This window comes from Macrobrachium nipponense, chromosome 45 (assembly GCF_015104395.2).
Source record: "Macrobrachium nipponense isolate FS-2020 chromosome 45, ASM1510439v2, whole genome shotgun sequence".
In the NCBI taxonomy this organism is placed as follows: domain Eukaryota; kingdom Metazoa; phylum Arthropoda; class Malacostraca; order Decapoda; family Palaemonidae; genus Macrobrachium; species Macrobrachium nipponense.
The window spans coordinates 18194901-18221387 of NC_061105.1; the positions used below are offsets into that span (position 1 = coordinate 18194901).

At 37.2% G+C, this 26487-nt stretch overlaps 2 protein-coding genes across 2 annotated transcripts in view; one reads left to right on the plus strand and one right to left on the minus strand.

Annotated features, from left to right (window-relative positions):
• Nucleotides 1-10139: 10139 nt before the first annotated feature.
• LOC135214109 (uncharacterized) lies at nt 10140-15520 on the minus strand. Its single transcript, XM_064248212.1, has 4 exons — nt 15388-15520; nt 13101-13251; nt 12617-12782; nt 10140-10377 (listed from the first exon to the last, which is right to left on the minus strand). The coding sequence occupies exons 2-4, from the start codon at nt 13221-13223 to the stop codon at nt 10217-10219; spliced, it is 450 nt and encodes a 149-aa protein (XP_064104282.1). The 5' UTR covers nt 13224-13251; nt 15388-15520; the 3' UTR covers nt 10140-10216.
• A 4783-nt stretch (nt 15521-20303) lies between these two features.
• The window catches only part of LOC135214409 (N-acetylgalactosamine-6-sulfatase-like), a 22801-nt gene continuing 16617 nt past the window's right edge, over nt 20304-26487 (plus strand). Inside the window, exons 1-4 of the mRNA XM_064248679.1 lie at nt 20304-20508; nt 21684-21807; nt 24927-25001; nt 25519-25621. Coding sequence (XP_064104749.1) covers nt 20410-20508; nt 21684-21807; nt 24927-25001; nt 25519-25621 — 401 coding nt within the window. The 5' untranslated portion in view covers nt 20304-20409. The remainder of the gene's footprint in view (nt 20509-21683; nt 21808-24926; nt 25002-25518; nt 25622-26487) is intronic.

Below are 26487 nucleotides of genomic sequence, written 5' to 3' on the forward strand. Positions count from 1 at the left end.
CCCCGCCCCCACCCCTCCAAACTCACACCCACAACACCAAGCAATAACAACTGATCAGAATTCAGCATTGCCATCAACAAATGACAGTTATTCCACTACCCACACTTACACACTGCCACTGTCTTATTTTCGTTCATTCTACTTCATAGAATCACACTACGTAGACATCTAGCAAAACAGTTGAACTGAAACTAGGAAGATGATATTTCAGGTATTTCTTTGTTTTTTGGACCAGATATATCATATCTCACTAACAGAATAAACTGTAATCACTTTTAAACATAAATCTTTTTCATCAATAAATGTTCATATTGTTTGGTAAAGCACAAGTAAGCTCTAGAGCATTTTGATATCAGTTCTACACCTCACAAAGAAATAATGCAGTTTCATCCTACATTACAGTAGAAAATGTAATATTTTTTTAGAATGCTGCTTTTTTTATTAATGAATGTACATATGGCTTGGTAAAGAACAAAGAAGCTCTAGATCATTTTACATCTGCTCTATACCTCGCGATGAAGTAATGTAGTATCCTACATTACAGGACTTTGAAAAAAAAGTATTGGGTCTCACCACACAAAACTCTAGCTAAGAGTTATGATTAATGCATAGCGTGTCACTGGCATTGTGGAATGTCTGTGGTGCTTAATGCTCTGCTCTGTTTCTTTTGGACCTCAGATGCATTTCATTATGCAGTTAACACAAAAACCTATCATTAGTGCATATCACAACAATACAGATATGGACTTCAATAAAAAGAATAATATTCATAAAGCTTTATGCACTACAGTATGCCTTCGAAAGAAGAAATGAAATGAAAACAGCAAATGGCAAAGCGAGGAAAGCTCAAAACTCAACCTTTCCAAAAGCTAAACTTGTTAATAAAATAATCACTGTACATTAGAGAAGAATTTTCTTTCTATAAACATTGGCTAGACTCATCCAGTACTGTTGAAACTTCCTCCAAAACAAATAGGAAGGCAAATCTCAACTCACATTATGGAATAAGAGGCAGCTTCTGACGACATTAGCCTGACTGACAGAACGTGATACTACCACTACTATAATGAATCAGACCCAGTGAACCTCAACCAAACTTTTCAGAGAAGCAGTATTAGTCATAAAATAAGTAATAACAAAGACCTACTTCAACCTCTGAAAATGCATGAACAATCAGCCGAGAGCTATTTATGCTGTGTATAATGAAGGGAAAATTAATTTTTTTTTATTAAAGACAACTCTACAAGAAAGGAAAGGCCAACCCCTATTGAAGAAATTGTTCATCAAACAAAGAAACTGTTCATCAAACACAGGGAAGAATTCTAAGCCTTAAATCAACAATGACAAAACAACACAGAAAAAAACAATGAAGTATTGTTTAGTGAAAAATAATTACCACAGTTATCCATACTTTATAAAATAAAAGGCATGTATGTATCAAACATCTATTGCCTTAGATAGCTTTGTGTTTCAACTCAAAGTGCATGACTGTATACATATTCAGCAAAATACATGGTGACCCTCTCAGCCTTGGTGGTTAAAGATCCCACTCAAAAGGGTAATATTTCTACATCTCTCATCTAAAAGATTCAGTACAGTATATAGATCTTTGGAGATTTAAGGATTCGTCCTTTTCATGTGTTGCTTCCCACTGACAGTCCTGGTCCCTTTTAAAACCTTTTCTCCAAGAACATACCAGCTCTCTGGCTTTGAGAAGCTTTTTAATGCATCAATTCTTCTTTCCAAAATGATTACTTTATTGTCACTAAATTGGAACCTTTAGTGGTCAACAAAAGGGTAGTCAGATACCTTCTTTCCTACCTTTTATTCATCTCACTGCTTTTATGTATTGCCAAATTTTACCCTCCACACCTGTCCATAAGTCAAACCCTTCCGCTGGAAAGAATAGCCTGCACCATCTTTCTGGTAAATCTTTCCAGCTTCCAAGTCACACCAAACATACTAGCAAGACCAAACATACCACTTGAACTCTGTGCAGTCTTACTTTAAGTTCTCAAAGGGGTTGAAAACAAGACTGATTTAGTTACAACACCTCAAATCATGACATCAACCCAATCAGAGAGCTGGTAATGTACTTCAAACGTCTAAGAATCAAGTTTATTCAGTTTAAAAATGAACATTTGTTAAGCAATTTTATTGTTATATATACATACATATCACTGCCTTTCACCAAAGTACCTGTTCCCTCCCCTTTGACTGGGAACTAATGCCTCTATTCTACAATGAACTTTTGAGTTCAATAAATGACTGATGTAAAGGTGTTACCCTTAATGAGGGGCAAACTCTCACCATCTAGGCTAAATGAAAAACTTTAATTTTGCCAAACATGCAAATATTAAAGTCACACAATTTGAACTGAAGTTTAAGAATGTCTAAGACAATGGTTTGTATGTATGAAACATAAAATTTGTTCCATCACAACCCTATTAACCCCTTCTTTACCGGGTGGGTGAGCAGAATGTAAACATTGTGTTCGCTGCCGAACTGAATCTCTCGGTAGTGACTCGAGTTTGGAGGGGTGCCCATCGTAAAAATATTTGCCAAAAATACACTAATCAAGACAGGCTAATGAAATTATCAGGTATTATTAGCACTATAATAAAGCATATTCTCTGTTAGTTTTATCATCCTACAGGGAAAATAAATGATTTTATGAAAAAAAATGTGAAACTCAGTGTCCCTTGACACTGGTGGTCGGTGAGAAAACTACGGTCTTTAATAGAAATTCGGTCTTACAGAATGTTGGTATATTGCACCTGGAACATGCACATAAAGTATTATCAAAATAGAACAGTAAATAAGCACGTAATAACAAAAAAAAAAAGAGCAAAAACTAAAGCGAAAGCCCCGCCAATAAATATGGAAATCGCAAATTTTATAGTATATCTTTCAAAATTGGGCGATGTCATTTTCTACGTTTTCTAAGATTAGTTTCATCACAGAAAACAAACTTTAGGGGCATTTAGGGGTATCTAAACTAATTTTTCAAGTTTCTTGTCCTCAGAAAAAATCGCTTTTTTGCTTTTTCTCTGGTTTGGTTTTTTATATATAAAGTTACTATAAGGCTTTATTTCTACCTTCATTATCTGGTGTTCATATCTTTTATTTGTAAAATGTAATAAGTGAATAAATAAATAAATACAGTAAATGATGATACAACTGGTTTTTTACTTGGGTAGAAGTTATTACATGTTTACGCTTGTCTGGTTTTGTGATTTTTTGTTGAGACGCAGTTCATCTGTCACCTACACACTACTATAAGCAGTAATAATACTATTTTTTTGGGTTCATCATACGTCGTGGCATCGTGTCATACTGTTTATTTTTGCTCCAAACTCTTCAAACCGAAATTACAGAATGATTGGAGTCCCTATCTGAAAAAGAGGAGTTTTGGTGGTACTATGCGTACCACCTTTATGCACCCGGTGCGGTATAGTAGACTTCAATGGTGGTACCCACCTACCTCCAAACAAACTTTCGGTAATGAAGAGGTTAACCATATGTATGCCTAACATGTAGTCGCCATGTTTGGCCAATACATATATGATTAACGGGTCTATATGAAACATGATATTGTTATGATACAATAAAGTTTGTTCATACTTACCTGGCAGATATATATATAGCTGTATTTTCTGAAGTCCGACAGAATTTAAAAAACTTCCGACCAAAGCTACGCAGTGGTCGGACCAGGTGGTTAGTACCCATTCCCGCCGCTGGGAGGCGGGTATCAGGAACCATTCCCATTTTCTATCATAATTTTTATTTCCACTGTCCCCTGAGGGGAGGTGGGTGGGTACTTGATTATATATATCTGCCAGGTAAGTATGAACAAACTTTATTGTATCATAACAATATCATTTTGTTCATGAAACTTACCTGTCAGATATATATATAGCTGAATCCCACCGTTGGAGGTGGAAGGACAGAATAGAAGGATTTTGGGAACAAAATGCATGCAGATGATTTACATCTTGGTTCCACCTGTTAGCATAGCCGACTTCGTGATTACTGTCACCCAAGTCTGCTTCTGCTTTACTAGAGTTGCCAGCGAGGTAGAGACCTATAAAGCTGGTGCACTCCAGATGATCTGTCAACGGGGTTGGGCGTGACCACAATGTGACTAGACCATATTGGACCATACCATGAGGGCTAAGAAGTAAAATAAAATATATATATATAAATATATAATATCACCACCTGACCAACCCTAGCCCAAAGTTTAAACGGTGTGGTTTACTAAGTCTTTAAGAGTTAAGAAGTCGCCGTTGTCGGCAACTTCAAAAACAACTATAAATTAAGAGCTCTTCCTAACCATTTTCTACAGGATAGGATGAGTGGTACTTCTTGCCCCCAAGATTGTGTCTGCAGACACGTATGGCCCTAGCGAGCAGCAGATCTCATATGCCATCTTCACATCTCGCAGGGAGTGTGAAGTGAACACAGAAATGCTTCGCTAAAACATGGTACTCAGGATGTTGCTGAGTGCCATGCTCTGTGAAATGCTTCCGAGGCCGGCCCGCCCTCACCTCGTGAGCATTCAGATAAAAAGATTTCAAATCTTTGTGCAAACGCAATGAAGGAGCATTTTTGAAAGAACTCCTTAACACTAAAGCCAGGGTGTTCTTCGATATGGGCAAGTCTGGTCTTTTTCGGAACACTGCAGATTGCCCGAATGACTTGACTTTCTTGAGTTTATGTAGATAAAACTTGAGAGACCTGACAGGGTACAGGACTCTCTCTGGCTCCTGCCCACTAACTTGTGCCATCCTTGCTTCCAAACTCCTGGGCCCAAGGACAAAACGGGTTTCCATTCTTAGGCCACAACGAAAGGCTTAGAGAGCACACCGCCTGTGTTCTCTAAGCCAAAACTATTGTGACGATGGCTTAAAATCTCACTAACCCTCTTTGTCGTATCTAGGGTGGTTAGAAGAAGGCCTTCCTGATCACATGCAAGAAGTTAACAGGTAGGAGAGGTTCGAATGCTTTGACATCAAGAACTTCAGACTACGTCTAAGTTCCATATTGAAAGCTTCGATCTGGACATGCACAGTCAGTCCGTCTGTACTAAAGTCAGGTGACCGACCAGTTGACCAGTCAGACGAATCAAGGACAGCAAGGCTGTACCCTGTGACCATTAGGCACTATTCTTCGCTGAAGGATGAGTGTCTGGACTGCCTGGGCGATTCAATCTAAGCAAACCTTGGGGGTGTATCAACGCAACCCAACGTCGTCAGCGAATCAACTCCTGACTCGAGCTTCTGGTGCCAGGAGAAAGGAGCAAGGAGCAAAAAGGCGATTCAGTCCCGAAGGAAGAATGCCTGACAGTCCAACCTGGTCTCATGTTACACGATCATCGGGGGTGTATAAACGCAACCGACTTCGTCAACAAGAACTCAGGGCTACTATATGTCGCCTGATCTCGCACGAGTGTCTGACTCCGAGAAAACAGGTGAGACAAAAAGTAGATGGTGAGCGAGTTTCGAGATTCCACAGAACTCAAAGATCGTGAAGGGCTTTGTGTTTGACAGACGCAAATCTCTGAGCCCAAAAGCCGTCAACAAATATTTGCGTATGCTTTAATAGTTGTGACTGCCAGCTTATCCCATTTCTTCAGACGGAAATGGAAGACGGTAATCTTATTCCTGTCAACATCTCGATAGTCTGAACGTTGTCAGACTCAGAGCGGAGAGGTTATAGGTACCTTTCGAGTTAGAGTAGACCGACTCTGCTCGGAAAAGGTCCTTGGAAAGTGAACTAGGAAGGATGTGACCTCTGTGAATCAGGATCCTGAAGGCCAACATGGGGCGATCAGCGTCATTGTCGATCCCTGTGACGTCATAAATCCTCATTACATTTAACAATCTAAGCGATTGAAAAAGGGGAAAAGAGACTAAACATCCATCCCCGTTTAATATCATAGGATGGCGTTTAATGGTACCGATCCCGGATCGAGAAAAAGGGAGCAGAGAAGAAGAAGCCTCTTCGTCCTCAACATATCGAAGAGAAGAATGAAAGGGCGTCCCTAAAGTCACAACTCTCAAACTTACTTCTAAAGAAAGATTCCACTCGGAAGTCAAAAGTTGCTGCCGTCGATCGAGACGATTCGTACGGACTTTTGCAATCCTGTAACGAACCTCTAGAGGATCGTTACATTCTACGCCTGTTGTTATAATAGGCTCTTTCTCGTAAACTCGAGCAGGGACCGAGAGAAGATACTTCTTAAGATATGAGAGAGCTGTGGAATATCAGAGTTGATGTGGACCACTGGTTCCAAAAACTCGCGTTTCGAGGACTGGAGGGACGACGACCGAATTGCATTTACTTCTTTCAGATTAAGATCCAGGACATCTGAAACACTATCCAGATGTCCGGCACCTTCTTTCTATCATGACGCACTGAGAGATGTTCAGAATAATTCCTAGATCTTGAATAATATTTCAGTTTCCCGGTAGGAAAAAACTGTGGTCTGAATTGCAGTCTATTCGGGAAACAAACTTCTTCAGGAAGGAAATGGTCCCCAGCAAGCTCATCCATTCCCTCCCCCGAGTATGCTTACTTCCCTGATAAGGCTGCGCTTTGCCTAAGCAGGAGAGCATATAAAAGTGCAATGTTGCGGTAGACTCGTAGTTCTATACCGTGCGGTAACGAGCACCGAAAGGCTTAAGAGATAACTCTGGTTGAACATAGTAAGGCAAAACGAATGCAACGTTTATTCATTCACGTAAGAAATCCCTCAATCTTAGGCTAAAGTCCGTGGATTGTAGGACAGAGATACAGTTAGTCAGTCAATCCCGCAGGAGAGACGTAACCGCCAGCACAGAGATACGGTTAGACAGTCAATCCCGCAGGAGAGAGAGACGTAACGTACCGCGCATGACAGCGCACGATCTGTTACTGGCTTGGTTGGAACTTGGAACTTGGACGGTCAGACACAGCAGCAGCCAGCAGCTTACGAACGTCGTCTCTTAACTTTATGTCTGGGTTGCCAGCTACCCTATTCTACGAAGAAATAGGTCCGTTATTTTTGAGCAAAAAGAGACTCTCAAGCTGGTATATTTAAGCGAAACAGAAAACGCTAAATATATAGATGCGTTTGTGTCGTCAGAACACTACCATACAACGGTAAAAGATAAATCGGAAACTCCTGAAAGGCTGCAGGGAGTAACGATTAAATGTCCTTAAAATAATAGACAATAGACCTCTCGGTTGCCATCCGAAGAGGTAACTACAGCAAGCGTGTATGACTTGAACCAAACAGTAGTAAAATAACGCAAGGCAAAATATTTATTATATCACAATAAAGTTTGTTCATACTTACCTGGCAGACATATATATAACTGAATTCGGAAATACAGCTACATACATATCTGACAGGCAAGTTTCATGAACAAAACTTAGAGAATCGAAGCAGACAGCTCAAGCTTATGTTATTGGACATAAGCGTTCATTGACGTAGTCTACAAGTCTATTTCTTGTACGAGTCTGCGAATGACGAATGAGAGCTCTTCCGAATCTTGTCAATAAGAGCTTATTCGCTTACGCAATATCAAGTTAAAGAGATGTTTGTCAATGAGAACTAACCCATTTACGGGACAAAGAGATATTTTGTCAATGAGGGGATACCCACTTACTTGACAAAACGATAGTATATTGTCAATGGGGGAAAGTCACTGAATTGACAAAACGTAATCCAGGAAGTCGAGCATTTTATTTTTTCGATTCCCGTCTCAAACGAGAAAGGGGCAAGAATCCTGTTAAGAGACAGGGCTTACGGCAGGTAGACCGACGATGTTCAATTCGGCAGCGTAGTCCCGACTAGAAACTAACAAAATCTATCATCTGAAAAACCCTTTCAGATGGGCTAAAAAGCTTGCAAAATTATCCTGGGAAGAGGAAGAAACTCTCCAACCAGCTTCCTCTCCCGTATCACAACTAATGCCTGCTAAAGCTTAAAATTTATTGGCAGTGTGGCAAAGGAAGTCCTGTCTTGCGCTTTCCTGAAGAGCGTCCTTTTGATGAATGCCTTTGCAAGAATCCTACTGAACGTCGCCGAGACGTCGAGCCTTTACATAACCCGTAACTGCCTTATCGCAAAGTCTTGACTGCGGTAGAGAAAACGAGATCTTCCCTTGAGCTTTCCTTAACTCCATCCACCTTTGCGAAAAGCAATATAATATTGACAGAGACCTCTTGAATTCACGAAACCCGAGGTCTTGCTGGGTTTCGAAGACGAAGTTGTCTGTTCACTTTAAGCTTCACATTCTTGAGGCTCAAATCTTAAACAAGAGCTTGAAGTTGAAGAGTTCAACAGAAACGTTCAGCCAGGAGACAAACCTGGTGTGCGCTGGCGCGCGCTCGGCGTCCATTTGCGAGGACGCTCGGCGTCCTGGGCGAGCGCTCGGCGTCCACTGGCGAGGACGCTCGGCGTCCACTGGCGCGCGCCTGGCGTCCATCCGAGCGTCAAAAGAAGCATGCAGAAAAGCGTCACGCTCCTGACAGGCGTCAAAACAAGCGAGAGAAACTGCCTTCTTTTTCATATTTCTCGGTGGAAAGACGTACACGTGATCAGGCGACGTTCGCCTTCTTACTTCTCACTGAAACGCATAACGAGAGAGTGAGGGGACGTGAAGCGTCCTCTTCTATAAAGCTTCTATTTAGAGGGCGCGAGTCCTTCGAGATTCGTGCACGTGCACGATCTTCCGCAGCCTGGGAAACGTCAACAGGTCCTACCGAAGGGACGCCAGATCGATGTGGGTTCCCCGTAACCCTCCTTCGGCTTTCGACATGCCCTCTCCCTGGTCCTGGGAGTCCGACAGAGGTCCAGCCTAGAGGCGTTTTATGGGGCGGATCTGACGTTCTCCTGACGAGAGAGAGGACGTGAAGCGTCCTCTCTCTAAAGCTTCTTAGAGGGACGCGCGAGTCCTTCCGAGAGCTCCAACCCTTGCGCGGGGAGGACGCCTCGGAGGACGAGAAGCAATCCTTCAGGATTCGTGCACGTGCACGAACTTTGGCAGTCTGGGGATTTTCATCAGAAACTGCCGAAGGCACGCCAGATCGGTGGGGGTTCCTCGTAACCCTCCTTCGGCTTTCGACATGCCCTCTCCCTGTGGTCCTGGGAGTCCGACAGAGGTCTAGACCTAGAGGCGTTATAAGGCCGATCTGACGCACCCTCCACTACACAAGGGGCACTGTCACTGCACTTAGCCACTTCACTATTGCTCTCTAAAGCAAGCACTTTCGATTCTAAGTTACGAATCGAAAGAGTATAAGAGAAAAGGGCAATAACCTCTACAGACATTGTTTTAGGGCCCAAAGGCAACATTACAGGGTTAGGAGTAACAATAACAGAAGTAGCACTCTTCACAACAATGAAGGAGAGCGATCACCTCTCGCAGACATATTCATAACCCGTAGGCCATACTATAGGGTTAGGCAAAATAAAGTCTACAGGAAGGTTGGCAGGTTCACTACCCTGACTTTTGTTTACTGATTAATTGCGTACATACGAATCATACTTTTTCCTTACGGAATTAGACATGTTTACTGATTAATTGCGTACTCAAAGTCTCACACTCCTTACATGACAAATCTCAACAAAGAAGCAAGACCCAAACCCCTCATGCATACCAAGTGCGGATCTACCGAAGCTTTCGGTAGCCACACCCTATCTTTGCAGACAACCCCCTCTGAAACTAGCCTAACTAGATTCAGATATCTTATGCAAAAATGAATCAAATTCAAATCAATTTAAGATAGCGTATGCCTAGCCACAAATCCAAGTAAATAAATCAAAAGACAATTAGGATACTTAGCGGCAATGAAGTTTCCAAAATCCTAAGACGGAGGTACTGAAAACAGGTGTTTTCAGCACCGGCGACAGAAAAATTATGAATAGAAAATGGGAATGGTTCCTGATACCCGCCTCCAAGCGGCGGGAATGGGTACTAACCACCTGGCCGACCACTGCGTGTGTCGGAAGTTTTTTAAATTCTGTCAGACTTCAGAAAATACAGCTATATATATATATATCTGACAGGTAAGTTTCATGAACAAAAGCATCTGTAACATAAAAACACAGTTTTGAAAATGTTTACACTGAGCACTGCAATCAAAATAGCTTTATGCCAATAATACCACCACAAGCGACAAATACATCTACAATCACACAACAACGAAAACCCACAGATGACGACTAACCCATTACTCCGTACTGCTGAGGTGTCAAGGTGTTACCGGTGGCAGTGACCTGTGTTGTGACAGAGGCCACGCTAGTTCTGTCACTACTGACAGAACTCTGTCGATGGACTGTCCTATGATAGCCTGGAGATATGTTTCCACCTACGCTATGAATTTCTGAAAATGTAAAGAAAACCACAAACTATGAGCAACCCTTTGTACTGTACACAAGGTTTCAAAACCTGTTGGCCTACCTTCTTATATTAAACATATACTGTACTTTACTGTACAGTGCATCACTCCTCATACAAAAAAATATCATAGCGTGTCATCCATCAAATAATCCAGGTGACTATTTCTAACAAGGAAAAAACATTCACATATAAAACTGGTTACAGACTAAAAATAAAAATAGTTTTACTTGAAAAATAAATTGTCTTCTTGACTTACAGATATGGCTATCCTTAGCCATATCTCTTACCAAAAAAAACAAATAAAGAGTAATGCCACAAATTCACGAAAATCAAATGCAAAGAAACCACTCATTTCTCTGCTTGAAAAGCTGAATCTTACTTTACAAGTGTAACAAAGCCTTTGAGTCAAAAGCATTACAGAATATCATCTACCAATCTGCCACATTATGTCAACTTGGTTTGTTGAACTCTTCAACTCCTTGAAATCTTATTATATTTGCATGCACCTTCTAATTGAAACAGTTTCATAACACCACCTCATTTTACCACACCACCACTTACTGGATTTCATTACAAGACAGATTCAGACTGTTGTAAGAGTTAATTACTAACTAAATGACGCAAAGTAGTGCACTCACCAAGGACCTGTGAGGGATTGGGACTCCCATGCTGGATGAGTCTATATTTCATCATTACCTTTTCTGTGAGTCTTTGCAAGTTTGTAAATAATACAGATCCAAAACATTAACTAAGAGAGACAATGAGCATTCAGGATTTTCCAATACCCCAAAAGTAAGCTTTCGCGATCTTCCTTGTTTAATTAAATGTTAACATAATTCTACAATTTGTCAGATATAAGACAAGAAAATATGTTTACGTACAATGGTATACAGCACATGGAAAGTAAATTGAGAATCTGCCTTAGGTTATAAAGACAGTACTGCACAAGAAACATTAAATTAGGTAAGTTTTACTTGTAAGTATGCTTATACTGTTTCAAAAGGTTTGAAACTTGACCAGTATATGTTTAAATCATCTTACACTTAGACATTTCACAAGCAATCACTTACCCAGCCCTCAAATAAATTCTAATAAAAGACATTTGCCAAGTGGACATTCCAAAACCCTGAGTGTTCGTTAAAAGTGAGGTAACGCTCTACTTTTATCAGGTTAATGGACGCACTGATATCTGGTGTATGAATTCTGGCATGTGACAAACCATAGAATGAATATTCTTTATTCTTCCAAAGCTAAAATTTTTCACTAAGCTGCATTCTGTTTGTAGGACACATGATGTGTAAATTGTTGCAAACTCATAATATGGCTCTTAAATCTTTAAATATTATTCCTGGTTTTGAGTTAAAAGCCACAATAATATATATGAGACTGTATTTTTCAAAATACAAAAAGGTTAAAAAAACAGGGAGCTTTTGACTGTTTGTACAATGGTCCTCTTCAGCTGAAGTGAACCGTTCATTGTTAAAATAAAGCTCTTGTTTTTTAACCTTTTTAGTATTTTTAAAATACAGTCTCATATCCATTATTGTGGCTTTTAACTCACTATCTTCATTCACAGCATAGTGATGCACTATAGATATTCCTAGTTTTCTTTGTGACATTGATCATGCAGTACATTATCTTAATCTCATAAAATAAAATTATGCTAGAGAATTTCATACAGGATTTTTCTTAAGTCTTATCAGTGTCCTCTTATTTAACAAACTGGTGACATCTATATTGATTTATTAGGCTCAGTACACATCTTAAACAGAAAAAAATCATATTCATACAACTTTCTTCTAGCTTTTATTTCCTTTTTGATGAGAAGAGATGAAAAATCAAATAAAATGAAGTAAAATGTCATCATTTCATGTTTCCAATTATAATATAGAACAGTATACAATAAAAAATTAACACTTAGAGTATAATACGGTATTAAAAAATGAAGATAGCATGATTTTTCTCTTTCCACTTTTATAGATCCTGTAGTAAAATATAAGACTATAAAACAAAGTGTCCTCCCTTTTTATTTGCAGGAGTTCCCGATCTTCTGCAAAACTGGTTTACCCAGAGCCAAGTTTTATGACAGCACAGAAACAATTAGTAATTAAGACTTGTACAATCTTATTCTTGTACACAGTAGAAAAAACATTCAATAAACTGGCTAGATGTCAGAAAAAATTTTGAGAAAATTAAAAAAAACAAGATTGAATTGTACTCACCTCCGGAAGGACTACGGATTGTGATAGGTTTTACTTTTCGGTGACTGCGGCTTGGATCATCAGGCCTATACAAAGCAGACTTTCTGGGTGATCGTCGGCGTCTCCTTAAGTAACGAGCTACGAGACCAATCAGTGTTAAGCCAGTTCCAACACTAATGATTATAATCTGAAAAATAAATGACATCTGAGCTTCCATTTTTAGGGTAGTAGTGCTTTCACCATACTAGATGTTACAAGAAAAAAATTTCCTATTAATTCATCTTCGCAAGAATTTTTCAATAATTACGTATGAGAGAGAGAGAGGGAGAGAGAGAAATGCACTTATATAAGTGAGATCATGAGTAGAATATCAATGTCACCTAAACATTATTTTGCACACTGAACAGAAACTTACATATTAAAATATTTGAATGAACTTCCTAAACATATCTTTAAAAGGAAGTGAAAACATATATTTTCCTCTTGACATGAAAATCATACAAACCTTCTGAGGCTTGGAAAGATTTTTGTACTGCTCTGATATGATAGATGAAATTGACGTTGGTGAGATGGTTGGTAGTCTGATTAGAGGCCGCTGAACTGTTGGAACAAGTTTCATTTCATCCATGGTTCTGGTCTATTAGGAACCAGCTTCCCTGAAAAAAAAAAAAATTGTAAAAATATTGTTTCAAACAAAATCAGTAATGTACAAACATGTCTTTAAACACATTCATTTCAGAATACCATAGTATTTCAAAAACTGTTTGTAATTCATGGTTGCTTGCTCACAGTGAGTTAACATGAGGTCTTTTGCTTTACTTCTACATGAACCCTATGAGACTGGAAAGATGGAGGGATAGCTTGCCAACAAAACTAGTCTTCAAACAATTACGCTCTTGACTGCTATTGCACATTACAATATTTTTCTTTTACTGCCCATGGAAAATATATTTTTCATAGCATAATGTTGGTTATGTTGCCATTTTCAAGCTGAATACCTGTACTTAGTTGTACTAGTAGTATACAGTATTTGAAAATGGAAGAGAAGGGTAATAATAGGTCAAAATGATAATCTGCAGATTTTCTGCAGATGACATCCTTTGACGTCACTGGAATCTCAACAGTTGGGATTACAAGGAGCTCAACTGATAACATTAGTACCCCTATGGGTAACAAACTGTAATGCAATCCTTGGCATTGGTAGGCTCAGCTAAATAGGGTAAAAAACCGCATGGTACAGGGGTGGACCATGTACGATCAATGTGTACAACCCCCAAAAAAGTACATTATAACGCGTCCTGACATCAGAGATGGGCATCAGACGTGACTTGTTATTGGTGAGAAACGGAGCTAAAGACCTCTACTCCGGTGTCAGGACGCGTTATAATGTACTTTTCTTGGGGTTGTACACATTGATCGTACATGGTCCACCCCTGTACCATGCGGTTTTTTACCCTAGAGCCCAAGAGACACTAGGACCTGAGCCTTATAACACATGGTTGTAAGAATGAACACTGCCTGCCACTGTATAGCACTGATACTAAAAAATGGACAAATATTCTTATACCCTACAATATTGGTCTACACATCATCTAAAGCCACAGGAAACACTTAAATGCAACAGAAAGCCAAGGCCTTTCCTACAATCAACACATCTTCGGTTTATGGCTCCTGGTTGGAAGCAAGGCCATGATATATTGCCAACAATAAATGGCAGCACATCAATTTATAATCGAGGCCCAACATTGCGACCCCTCATTCAGGCTTTAAGCTGGTTAGGCAAATCTAGCGTACCAAAGTCTATAGTCCAGTGTATTCAAATTAGAGCAAAGTCTAGGCTAGGATCTTGTAGCAATTTCATAATCTGCCTGACCACATACACTTACTATATATCTAGGCTAACACGCTGGTATTACAAATAACATGGCCATTCTAAAACAAAAACCTTGAAACATTCCCAAAACCATGGTAATCTAGACAGTAGCCTAAAACTTCATGTCAGACTTCACGTTAGTACATCAATGGAACAAATAAGTATAAGCTTAAACCCTATGTTAGGTTAGGATTCAATAAGGTCATTTAGCTTAAAAGTTAGCTTCAACTGGTTTACTCAGCTTTGTGTGCTCTCAGGCCAGTCTAAAACATTGATATAGATTATTGGTATCATGGAAATAAGTATCATCATAATTACGTGCGACTTTAAAGCCCTATTTTTAAAGGTACAACAGCACACAGCAAAATCGGGATACTAGCCTAATATAATCTAGGCTAGCCCAAGTTGCTTTTGCCCAACCATGAGTTGGTCTTAGCATTAACGGGAACATTTTGTATAGTAGTAGATCTAAGGTATTGCAACTCATTTGTTTATAATATAGTTAAAGGTAATTTTTTTTTTATTTATTTCCAACAAACGCATGAACACTAAACTGTTTTATATATAGTACCTAGGAAAGCAACTTAGCTAGTCTTTAGGCTATGCCTGGAGATGGCCCAATCAGTTTCCTTACGAAAGGTGCAACAGTGCTAAGGTCAAATATTTAAGCGCAGGGCAAATTAAATCTAAATTCCCTTCCCAGATACAACATATCTGTAAATTTACAAGAACAATTATGTCCCTCATGTATTCCATATGCAGAAAGAAGGCCGTCATTTACTGACATTACAAAGAAGAAGAACCCACAGTGGCGATTTCGAAACTAACTTTCTACAACTTTATTTTTTTCATAAAAATAAATATAATCCATTTAAAAAACAACAAAATTAAATGGAGAATTAGTCGGAGAATCAATCACCTTTGAGTTTGAAATTAGGAGGAATTCCTATCACCGAAAAACCAGCCGATTACAACGGAAATTTCACCACAATTTCAAACACACTGTCACTCGCGACCAAAACAAACACCGGTGTGTCGTCAGCTCCATCAGCTGATGGAATGGGTGTACATCTTGTATGTAAACATTACTCATCATTGGTTTAAAATCGCTAAACATAGTTTTATTTTCTCAAATTATCCATTTAAAATATTATAAATTGTATTTTTATTTCTAAAAAAAATAAAAAATAACTATACATATTAGAAATAGTTATAATTTTAAAATTGAAAAATGTACTTCTACCGCGCTAATTTTGATATTGTCAAGGTCCTTAGGGGATTAACGACGTTACGTAAATATCTTTGCCATGAATATTGTACACTTGAATATGCCTTTAATTGTGGTTCTTGAGTTACATAATTCCCCACTGAATTATTCTGCATAGAGCTGAGTTTTCTGAACAAAACGAAAAATGTACGTTCGAGATGAATCTAGAAATGATTCACTCTATTTTCAAGTCATCTTGGGGTTGTACATTGAAAATAAGAAGTTAATGAATATATCTAAATCTTGACAAAACATGGTATCTCCCTCTCTCTCTCTCTCTCTCACACACACACACACACACACACACACACACACACACACACACACACACACACACATATATATATATATATATATATATATATATATATATATATATAGTAAGTGTTTACATAATAAAAATATGGAATGTTAGTCCATATATATAAAAGATTGCTTGCAGGAATGTGATCAGACTAGAGACGCTAAAGATGACGTATACAATAAGTATGTAGGCTAAGTTGACATGCCGTCACCTGTAGTCATTCAATTGTTTATAAACATTAGTCCAAGCTCCCTGCTTGAGACAACTACCGCCTACGTGATCTGTAGCGTGTCTCATTTGATTGTGTGTTCGTATGTAACTGTCATTTGTATGTATGTTCATATGTTCGAACTACTGTCTGTTCCTTCATAACTTGTAACAGAGATGGTAGACGGGCAGAACAGAGTTAGCTATCGTCATTAGAAGACCTGTACCTCTTTACCTAAGCTTTATCATGTAAATGGATAGGATTAGCCATCATCATTGGCAGAAGCGATCAAGCTATCGTTATTAGAAGACTTGTACAATCATATCTGATCTTCACCATGTAAAACTTCAGAAGAATATATAATTTTTTATACTTAGTGTTTTCTACAAGAACCTCACCGAACCATGAGTTTAACACATCGTCGTAAAGATAATACCGACTTCGTAAGTGATCTACAAAACCCCAGACACTCCATTGAAGATGGAAGTGCAATACCAACCGACTTAGCGTATAGATTATCGCTAGTCTAACATTACCTCATAGGGCGCCTTATCATACAAGGCACAAGCCCTAATATATATATATATATATATATATATATATATATATATATATATATATAGTATGTATGTATATATATATATATATATATATATATATATATATATATATATATATGTGTGTGTGTGTGTGTCTGTGTCTGTGTGTGTGTGTGTGTGTGTGGTGTGTGTGTGTGAGAGAGAGAGAGAGAGTTACACGGTTATGCCAATTTTCGTCATTATTTCTAATTCGATTTCATCATATTCCTGACTTCTTCTGGGCCTGTTCTCGATTTAGACAGTGATATTGTTTTCAATGAGTGCTTTCAAGACTGTAGAAAACATAAACAACATATTAACAACTTGAACTGGTTCCTCGGGTATTTAGGCAAATTATTTTACGAAGTCGAATCTAGAGTCATGCTTTGCCAGGTTAATACTGTAATTAATTGCATTATCACGTTCTCATACTTCCATAAACACACATACACACATCAAACACACACATACACACACACACACACACACACACACACACATATATATATATATATATATATATATATATTATATTATATATATATGTGTGTGTGTGTGTGTGTGTGTGTGTGTGTGGTGTGTGGGTGTGTTTGTATGTGTGTATGTGTGTGTGTGTGTTTATGGAAGTATGAGAACGTGATAATGCGATTAATTACAGTATTAACCTGGCAAAGCATGACTCTAGATTCGACTTCGTAAAATAATTTGCCTAAATACCCGAGGAACCAGTTCAAGTTGTTAATATGTTGTTTATGTTTTCTACAGTCTTGAAAGCAATCATTGAAAACAATATCACTGTCTAAATAGAGAACAGGCCCAGAAGAAGTCAGGAATATGATGAAATCGAATTAGAAATAATGACGAAAATTGGCATAACCGTGTAACTGAAAAGTAAACGGTTCCATATGCATATAGAGCTTTATATACTACCATTCAATACGAGAAAATACACGAGTACAACGTTAAATAAAGAAATTATACTACCTATAGTATTCTAATCTTATGACAATGGTGGGGCCGTAAATTATCCAAATCATGGCCTTCATTTATTTCTAAACTGCGGTATTTAGTATCAGTAATTAAAGAAACATAATAACAGTAAAACTAGTATAAGTATCACTGCATAACCAGGGCCTTTAGAAATGAACCTAGGTATAAGTAAAGTTTAAGTGAAAACTAATGTTATCATTATAGTTTAGGCATCCATATCACTCAAAGGTTTGCGTTTTCTCTAAATGAATCAAAATAGGAATTTGAGCATAAACTCAATTAAAATAGTGACGCACAAATGTTATCTGAAATGTTAATTTATCGATTACTTGGATATGTTATTTCGTTATAAAGGTTACCATTACACAACAATGAAAGCTAATTTCTTAGACACGTATCTTAAACTCGATTACATTCTTTGAAAAGTAACTGTGAGAAGATATGCAAGTGCCTCTTCGTCAACGTTGCATTAGACGGGCCATTTTAACTTACCAGGGCGTAAGTAAAGCATGTGCAAGTATGTGCATATGAGAAAATACTAGATCACTTATAAGTACGTATGAAATTATTGATAAGTTTTTCAACTAAAATGAATAAACCACTGCTGTTTTGTCAGCGGCTCCCAAGGCCAGCAACGCACAAAAACAAGGATTTTAGCGAAAACTTTTAATTTACCATTAATTTCATTCGCATTTTTACTCAGCTCTTTATGATTAAAGCTCACACACCTATAAACGTAAATAATTTAACTGTAAGTAGACCAAATTTCAAGAAAATAGCTTATGTTGAAACTTTCCTCTTCTTGATCAACTATAGGTACACTCCAAGTTTCTCTGACGATCAACATGTCGTCCAGGCTTAGTGTACCTACTCACATACGGCCATACCTTATGCATGTTGGGTGTTACGATAATAAATAATGTCAGGGCCATCAAACCCTGAGATTCAAAGCTGAACCTCTGACATTTTACTATTTATAAGTGTCTCAAATAAAAAATTTAAAAAATCACATCACAGTTACGGGCACAACTCTAAATATTAAGAAATTTTAACCTTACGTCTCGAATATGTGTGTAAAGTATTCTGCAATTTTTCTTACGGTAATGAGTAGCAGACCCTAGGTTAAGTTCAGTGTTCCCCGATAAAATCAAAATGACCTGCATGAAATTAGATTGAAATCTAATAAATAGATACATAACAGCAACGACAGTAAAATATAATTAAGATAACAAACGATAGAATCAATAGCATTACAATATTTTTATTAAGGACGTGTAAAAGGATTGTTAATATAGTTAAAACTTCTATTCAATTTTCGACCATCAGTGCAAACAACAATCGGATTATTTCAATTAATTTTTGCCATAGTGACGCAAGACCTTACAAATGCTTCTTTATAATCAACAGAAGCCACCTTGGGGGATTTTGACATTTTTAAACCCCATACACTGATGTATACCTAAAGTACGTCTTCATACAGATATTTGATCTATCTAATTCCTGCATTTTTTTTTTCTAAAACCAGCTTGTCCACATGAATTTAAACCGGAAAGATTATATAATAAAGAAATCTGCATTCTTTTGATGCATCTTTGAATCAGTAAGAATAGTCTGGACCTCTGGATGCGGTCCCCACCAGATGAGACGCGCAGGAGATGATGAGGGAGACTTTGAATATGCAGGACAGCTGCTGACTCAGTGTCAGCTGCGCTGAAACTGGCTGCCATTATCTGAGTCATAGCCATTTGACGAGGAGCTTTTTAACTTCGAAGTATATTTGTTAGAACTCGAGGAGTTCTATTTTAAAACTCTTCAGGTTTGTCAGAGCTCACAGGTCCACATCAGACCTCTTCCTACTCCTCCCCCCCAACCCACTCCCCCCTACATCCATTCACACTTTGCCTCGTCTATGGTCAGGCCATCACCAGAAAAAAATAAATCAATTTTCTCATAAAACTGACCCTTATCAATGTAAACAAAGTTTTTTTTTTTTTTTACTAAGTAAACAAAGATTTATCTTAATCATCTAAATATTAGAGGAACTGTATCAATAAAAAATAACATTCAAACAAAGACTATCGATTACCACTCACTTTTGTAGATAAATTGCAATCTATTTCAAAATGTTTGGGGCGTGTGACTGACTGTGGTCCCATTGTTATGTTATCGAATGCATTTCTAGAGAATGACTGACCATGGAACTAAATAACATACTATAGTTTTATGGTAAAAATATTAATGATTTAAGACATATAAACGACATAAAAACTATAGCGAGTTTACCGTAAATTAAGAGGTATTACAAATTGGTCTCGGCTGTCATACGTAGACTTAATCCTTTTTATACCCGCCGTTGATCGCTGTACTTTAGCTAACCTATAAACCAACGAGGTATCTACGAGATAATTATGTCTTTGTTTAACGTTATCATTACGTTATCATTGAAGGAAGCAGGACCATTCCGCCCGTATTTAAAAGCCACCGCATGACCGTTACGGAGCGCACAAACGCACCGACCGTCATTACCGCCGCCGCCACTTAAGTTGCCAACAACCGCTATACAGAGGACCTTACAGTATACGACGCGGAGGAAAATGAAGTCTACGCTTTGGTGCCTTATTTTGATATTGGTCTTTCTGAGACGGAATGAAGCCAGGCAACAGCCAAATATTGTCATCATGCTCATGGATGACGTAAGTAACTGATGATGGGCATGGTTTTCTATTAGAATGCACGAATATCTCGCCAATTTACAAGTATGCGAGGGACGGAAATAATGTTACATAGCCTATAGGTCTACGTCTCTGAGGAGTTGTAAGAATATGGATAAACTCTTTTTAGTTTCCATAACTGAGCATTTTCGTTACATTCTCTCATGAAATTTATATCTCAGGCTAGACGAAATAGCCTTCATAATAATTCATAAAGACGCCAATTTACCTCAATCATACAGTAGATCTTAAGTGACCCGTATAACAAGCTTAGTATTGTTTTCTATGAAAAAAATAAATTCATAGAAAACGAAGGTTCTAAGCAATGACGCAATCGTTTAATTTTATTTATTTTTGGTCGCGGATTACGTCTTGTTTTTAGTACATTTCCCTCGCTATGAGCCATCTCCTCTAACATAGATTGTTTTAATTTATATATATATATATATATATATATATATATATATATATATGTGTGTGTGTGTGTGTGTGTGTGTGTGTGTGTGTGTGACTGGTAAAAATGTTCTGTTACAACAGGATTCCATCTAATAACAGAAGCGCATAAAAACGCCAAAATAATTTCAGAGACTGCTGTCTCCCTCTTCAGACAGTGAATGAGAAAAGTTACAGAAAAGGTGGTATATTTATACCAAGAGGTCCATCCACAGGTAAGCCAATTTAGGATTGAAGGAAGATTACCAGCGGGAGTGACCTAATTTGGCGTACCTGTGGATGGACCTCTTGGTATAAATACCAGCTTTTCTGTAACTTTTCTCATTCATCTATCTGAAAAGGGAGACAGCAGTCTCTGAAATATAGTATTTTCTCTCTATATTTTGGCGTTTTTTATGGGCTCCTTTTATTATATATATATATATATATATATATATATATATATATATATATATATATATATATATATACATATATATATGTATGTATATATATATATATATATATATATATATATATATATATATATAATTTATAGGTAAACAATATAAAAATGAGTTTGTATAATGCAGTACAGGTGGGATAAACTTAGAGAATTATGAGAAATTTCTGTTATATATTTAAAGGCAATCAACATATCCAAAGATGCTTCTAACCGATTCAGGAAGATATTAACATTAACTAAATCATTCCGCCTCTCGCAGATGGGCTGGGGCGATTTGGGCATCAATGGGGAACCCCACCGAGAGACGCCCAATATCGACCGAATGGCCCTAGAAGGAATGACAGCCACTTCGATGTACACATCGGCGCCTCTCTGCTCCCCTTGTGAGTATATGGCCACTTAGGAGGGGTAGTGACGTCAGTACACCTCACGTAGTGCACTGTAGGCATTACATAGGGTTCTTTGCAGCGTCCCTTCCTAGCTGTTATAACCCCGTTCATTCCTTTTACTGTGCCTCCGTTCGTATTTTCTTTCTTCCATCTTACTTTCCTTAACCCTCTCCTAATAATTGTTTCACAGTGCGGTGAAGAAGTTTTCATCCTGTTACACCTTCAAAACCTTTCTACTCTCCTGTTACACCTTTCAATCCTTTTTACTCTCCTGTTACACCTTTCAACCCCTTTTACTCTCCTGTTACACCTTTCAAACCTTTCTACTTTCCTGTTACACCTTCCAAACCTTTCTACTCTCCTGTTACACCTTCCAAACTTTTCTACTCTCCTGTTACACCTTTCAAACCATTCGACTCTCCTGTTACACCTTTTAAACCTTTCTCCTCTCCTGTTACACTCACAAACCATTTTACTCTCCTGTTACACCTTTCAAACCTCTCTCTTCTCCCGTTACACCTTTCAAACATTTCTTATTGCCTCTTCATAGGGCACAGTACTTGTTGGACTTTGCCTAAATTTGATAGTTCATTATATTCCTTGTGAATATGACAGCTGGGTTTCTTCTTTGTTAGAATATGCGTTTCTTCGAAGCACTGAATGTGGGTAGTTTGATGAGAATGTTGAAAAAAATTTTTATAGAAAGAAGTATACGACATATGCATAAGTATAAGGATGTATGTATGTGTATAGAGAGCTATGTATAAGTAACATATGTTTACAGACAGAATACGTGGGAGTCTCCTTACCATGTCTATATACCATCAAATGATGATAAAATCTAAGTGATAATGAAACATGGTATTTCTATCAGAAAACCAGAACCCAGTACATTATACATCGTCCCACACCTGATCAATTACAGGTGTAAGCCAAGATGTAAAGAGATACTGGTAAATCACACTGCAGACAGATGTTTAACCCAAATTCAACATCTGTCATGTCATGGACGCAAGTGGTGTAACATACGGATATGATCGTAATATATACGTATATATATATATATATATATATATATATATATATATACTATATATAGTATATATATTATATATATATATATATATATATATAATATATAAAAGAGATCCTCACGTGAAAATTGAAAGGAGGAGGTACCAAGACTTTCAACTTTTATTCTAAAGTCATCTACAGTACGCTGAAGATAAATTTGAAAGTCTTGGTACCTCCTTCTTTCATTTTCACGTGAGGATCTCTTATATATATATATATATATATATATATATATATATATATATATATATATACATATATATATATATATATCATATATATCTATATATATATATATATATATATATATATAGATATATATGATATATATATATATATATATATATACATATATATACATATATATCTATATATATATATATATATATATATATATATTATATATATGGCATAATATTGTATTAACTTACAAGCTCATATGTAATACCCACATGTGTAGGCTATGCACGCTTATATGTATGCATACACAGTCCAGATATTAGTCAGAAAGATCCCACTAGCACCTATGAAATAATAATAATTAATAATAATAATAGTAATAATGATAAAGAGAGCAGTTCCATTGTGAGCAGTGACCTTTATTAATATTAACATTATCATGATCTCAAGGCCACAAGACAATTCAAACAAAAAACTACCAACTGATTCCACACATCACCCCAAACTCAAACCTTTGTCTAACCATCACAGCTGACTGATAGCAGTCGCTCATCTCTGGATGAGGTCAGTGACAAGTGATCTCACCTTATCAATTATCAGCTGAAGCACCTGGGAGGGCGGACGAGCGAGTGCCTCTCTCTCTCTCTCTCTCTCTCTCTCAGAGTGTCATTGTCTCTCATTGTCTCAAAATTGATCATCTTCTATTGTCTCTCTTTTGTGAAGGGGAGATAAGAGGTGCGTCAATGGAATGCAGTTATGCTTTTGTTATACTGGTTATCTTCTTGTTATCTTACTACGTTGCTGTTTGTTTTTTTCTTTAGTAATAAATGAGGCGTGTATAGTTCTGTATCTATGGTGGCTGAGAAATATATAAATACATATATGTGCACAGTTTAAATGATGATATTACGATTATATGAAACATTTAATCACACTCAAAGACTCAAATACATATATTATTGTTATTGTTTTCAACTTAATGATTCTTCAATTATTATTATTATTATTATTATTATTATTATTATTATTATTATTATTATTATTATTATTATTATTATTATTGTATATGCTGGAAACTGACCTTCTTTCAAACATGTTTTATTGAATATAACGGCAGAATCTACACAATTGATTTTATATAGAATTCTCTCAATTCTTCTGATGACTTCCTTCTCTGGCACTCTGGTATTTCTATGCTGTAGGTCATCAACGGAATTCCGGGCTGGTGTTATCAGAGGCGGCCGATCAGGGACAGGCTGAGAGTCGTCTCTGATAACACCAGCCCGAAATTCTGCTGATGACCGAAAGTCTGATGAACACATCGGACAGCTGGTTAGAAATACCAGTGTGCTAGAGAAGCAAGTCATTAGAAGAATTGAGAGAATTCTGTATGAAATAAATTCTGTAAATTCTGCCATTATATTAAATAAAATATGATTATTATTATTATTATTAGCAATTTACCGATCCTTACTAAAAGCATATTCATCTGCTGCTTCATATAAGTGAATCGGTAGTGTTTTTTTTTTTTTTTTTAACTATTATGGCATTGATGTTTACCTTACAGTATTCCTTTCCAAATAATAAGTCATGTACACAGAAATTATGTACGATAAATTCGTAAATCCCTTCTCACCCCCACCCCATTCGGAAGAGGGGGTGGGAGGTAGGATGAAACCCCATTATAAACCATCTTAGGAGTCCCCACTATAACCTTGCCAAGTTTCATGCCCATCGGACCAGCCGTTTGGCTGTGATTGAATGACAGACGGACGGAGACATAACGCCCATTATATATAATAAGATAAGGATATTATTATTATTATTATATTTATTTATTTATTTATTTATTTTTGCAGCTCGAGCAGCGTTGTTAACAGGACGTCTTCCTATCAGAAATGGTTTCTATTCGGACAATCTACTGGGGAGAAACGGTAAGTCATAGAGAGAGAGAGAATTTTGTAGTACATGAATCCCATACTGTATGAACAATACTCTTAAAAATACTGACCTAATCATTTCTTGATCTTTGAACTCCAGACTTGTATATAGGGTTATATAGTGAAGAATGACATCAACCTTGCGTTCCTTTTACTGTACCTCCTTTCATATTCTCTTTCTTCCATCTTACTGTCCACCCTCTCTTAACAGTTGTTGCATAGTGCAACCGCGAGATTTTCCTCCTGTTAGGCCTTTCAAACTTTTACTGTCAATTACCGTTTCAGCGCTGATTGACTTCATTGGTCCCAGTGCTTGGCTTTTGGCCTAAATTCTATATTCAATTCAATGTCAATAATCACATACTTTTATAGATACAATACAAACTACTCCAGTGACGTACTGATACATATTTCGATGTGACACTGAACTTCTGGACATACTAGATACAAGTTGCAAAACTCCACTGTGCTTCTAAATAATCTTTTTTATTACTTTCTTTCCTTATTTCAGCTTACACTCCGCAAGACATAGTCGGTGGGATATCGAACGATGAAATTCTCTTACCTGAAGTGCTAAGGAAAGTTGGCTATACATCTGGCATCATAGGAAAATGGTTAGTGCGTACGAGAACCTGTTTGTATGTTTCTGCTATCGTACGAGGCCGGATGCGGTGCCTATCAAAAATTTGATAATCCATACATAATTCTATCAATGCATTAATCTATCAACTTACAATCTACTATGTATTTTGATGAGGTCTATATATCTTTATATATTCATTTTTTTTATTTATCAATATATCTGTTTTTCTAATAACTGACCACTTCTCTGTGTATTGTCTTTATCTTCTGTAACTTGTTTCAAATGGACACCATAATATTCTTTGGGAACTTGATTTTCAAATCAGTGTCTTGCAGGCTTGTTCCATATGAATAGGAGTTTATCTTCTGAATAATAATAATAAAATAATAATAATAATAATAAGAATAATAATAATAAATTAAACATAATAATAATAATAATAATTAATAATAATAATGATGCATATGAATTTTGAAGCATTTGCCATAAATAAATTCCATTACTTTCGTCTGCGTGCCATATGAATAGGGTTTATCTTCTGCATAATAATAATAATAATAATAATAATAATAATAATAATAATAATAATAATAATAATATATATGTCTCTCTCTCTCTCTCTCTCTCTCTTTCTTGAAGCAAGCGAGCTTTCGTCTGGAGCTGCCAGACATCCTCGGGCTGGGAAGCTGAGGGTGGACTGACAGACCCCCTGCTGTCAACTCCAAATATAAACGAGGACGGACACCGCTTCAAGATCAGTCCACCCTCAGCTTCCCAGCCCGAGGATGTCTGGCAGCTCCAGACGAAAGCTCGCTTGCTTCAAGAAAGAGAGAGAGAGAGAGAGAGACATATATATATATCGTTAATGACTTTGATAACTATGGTATCATAGTTTAT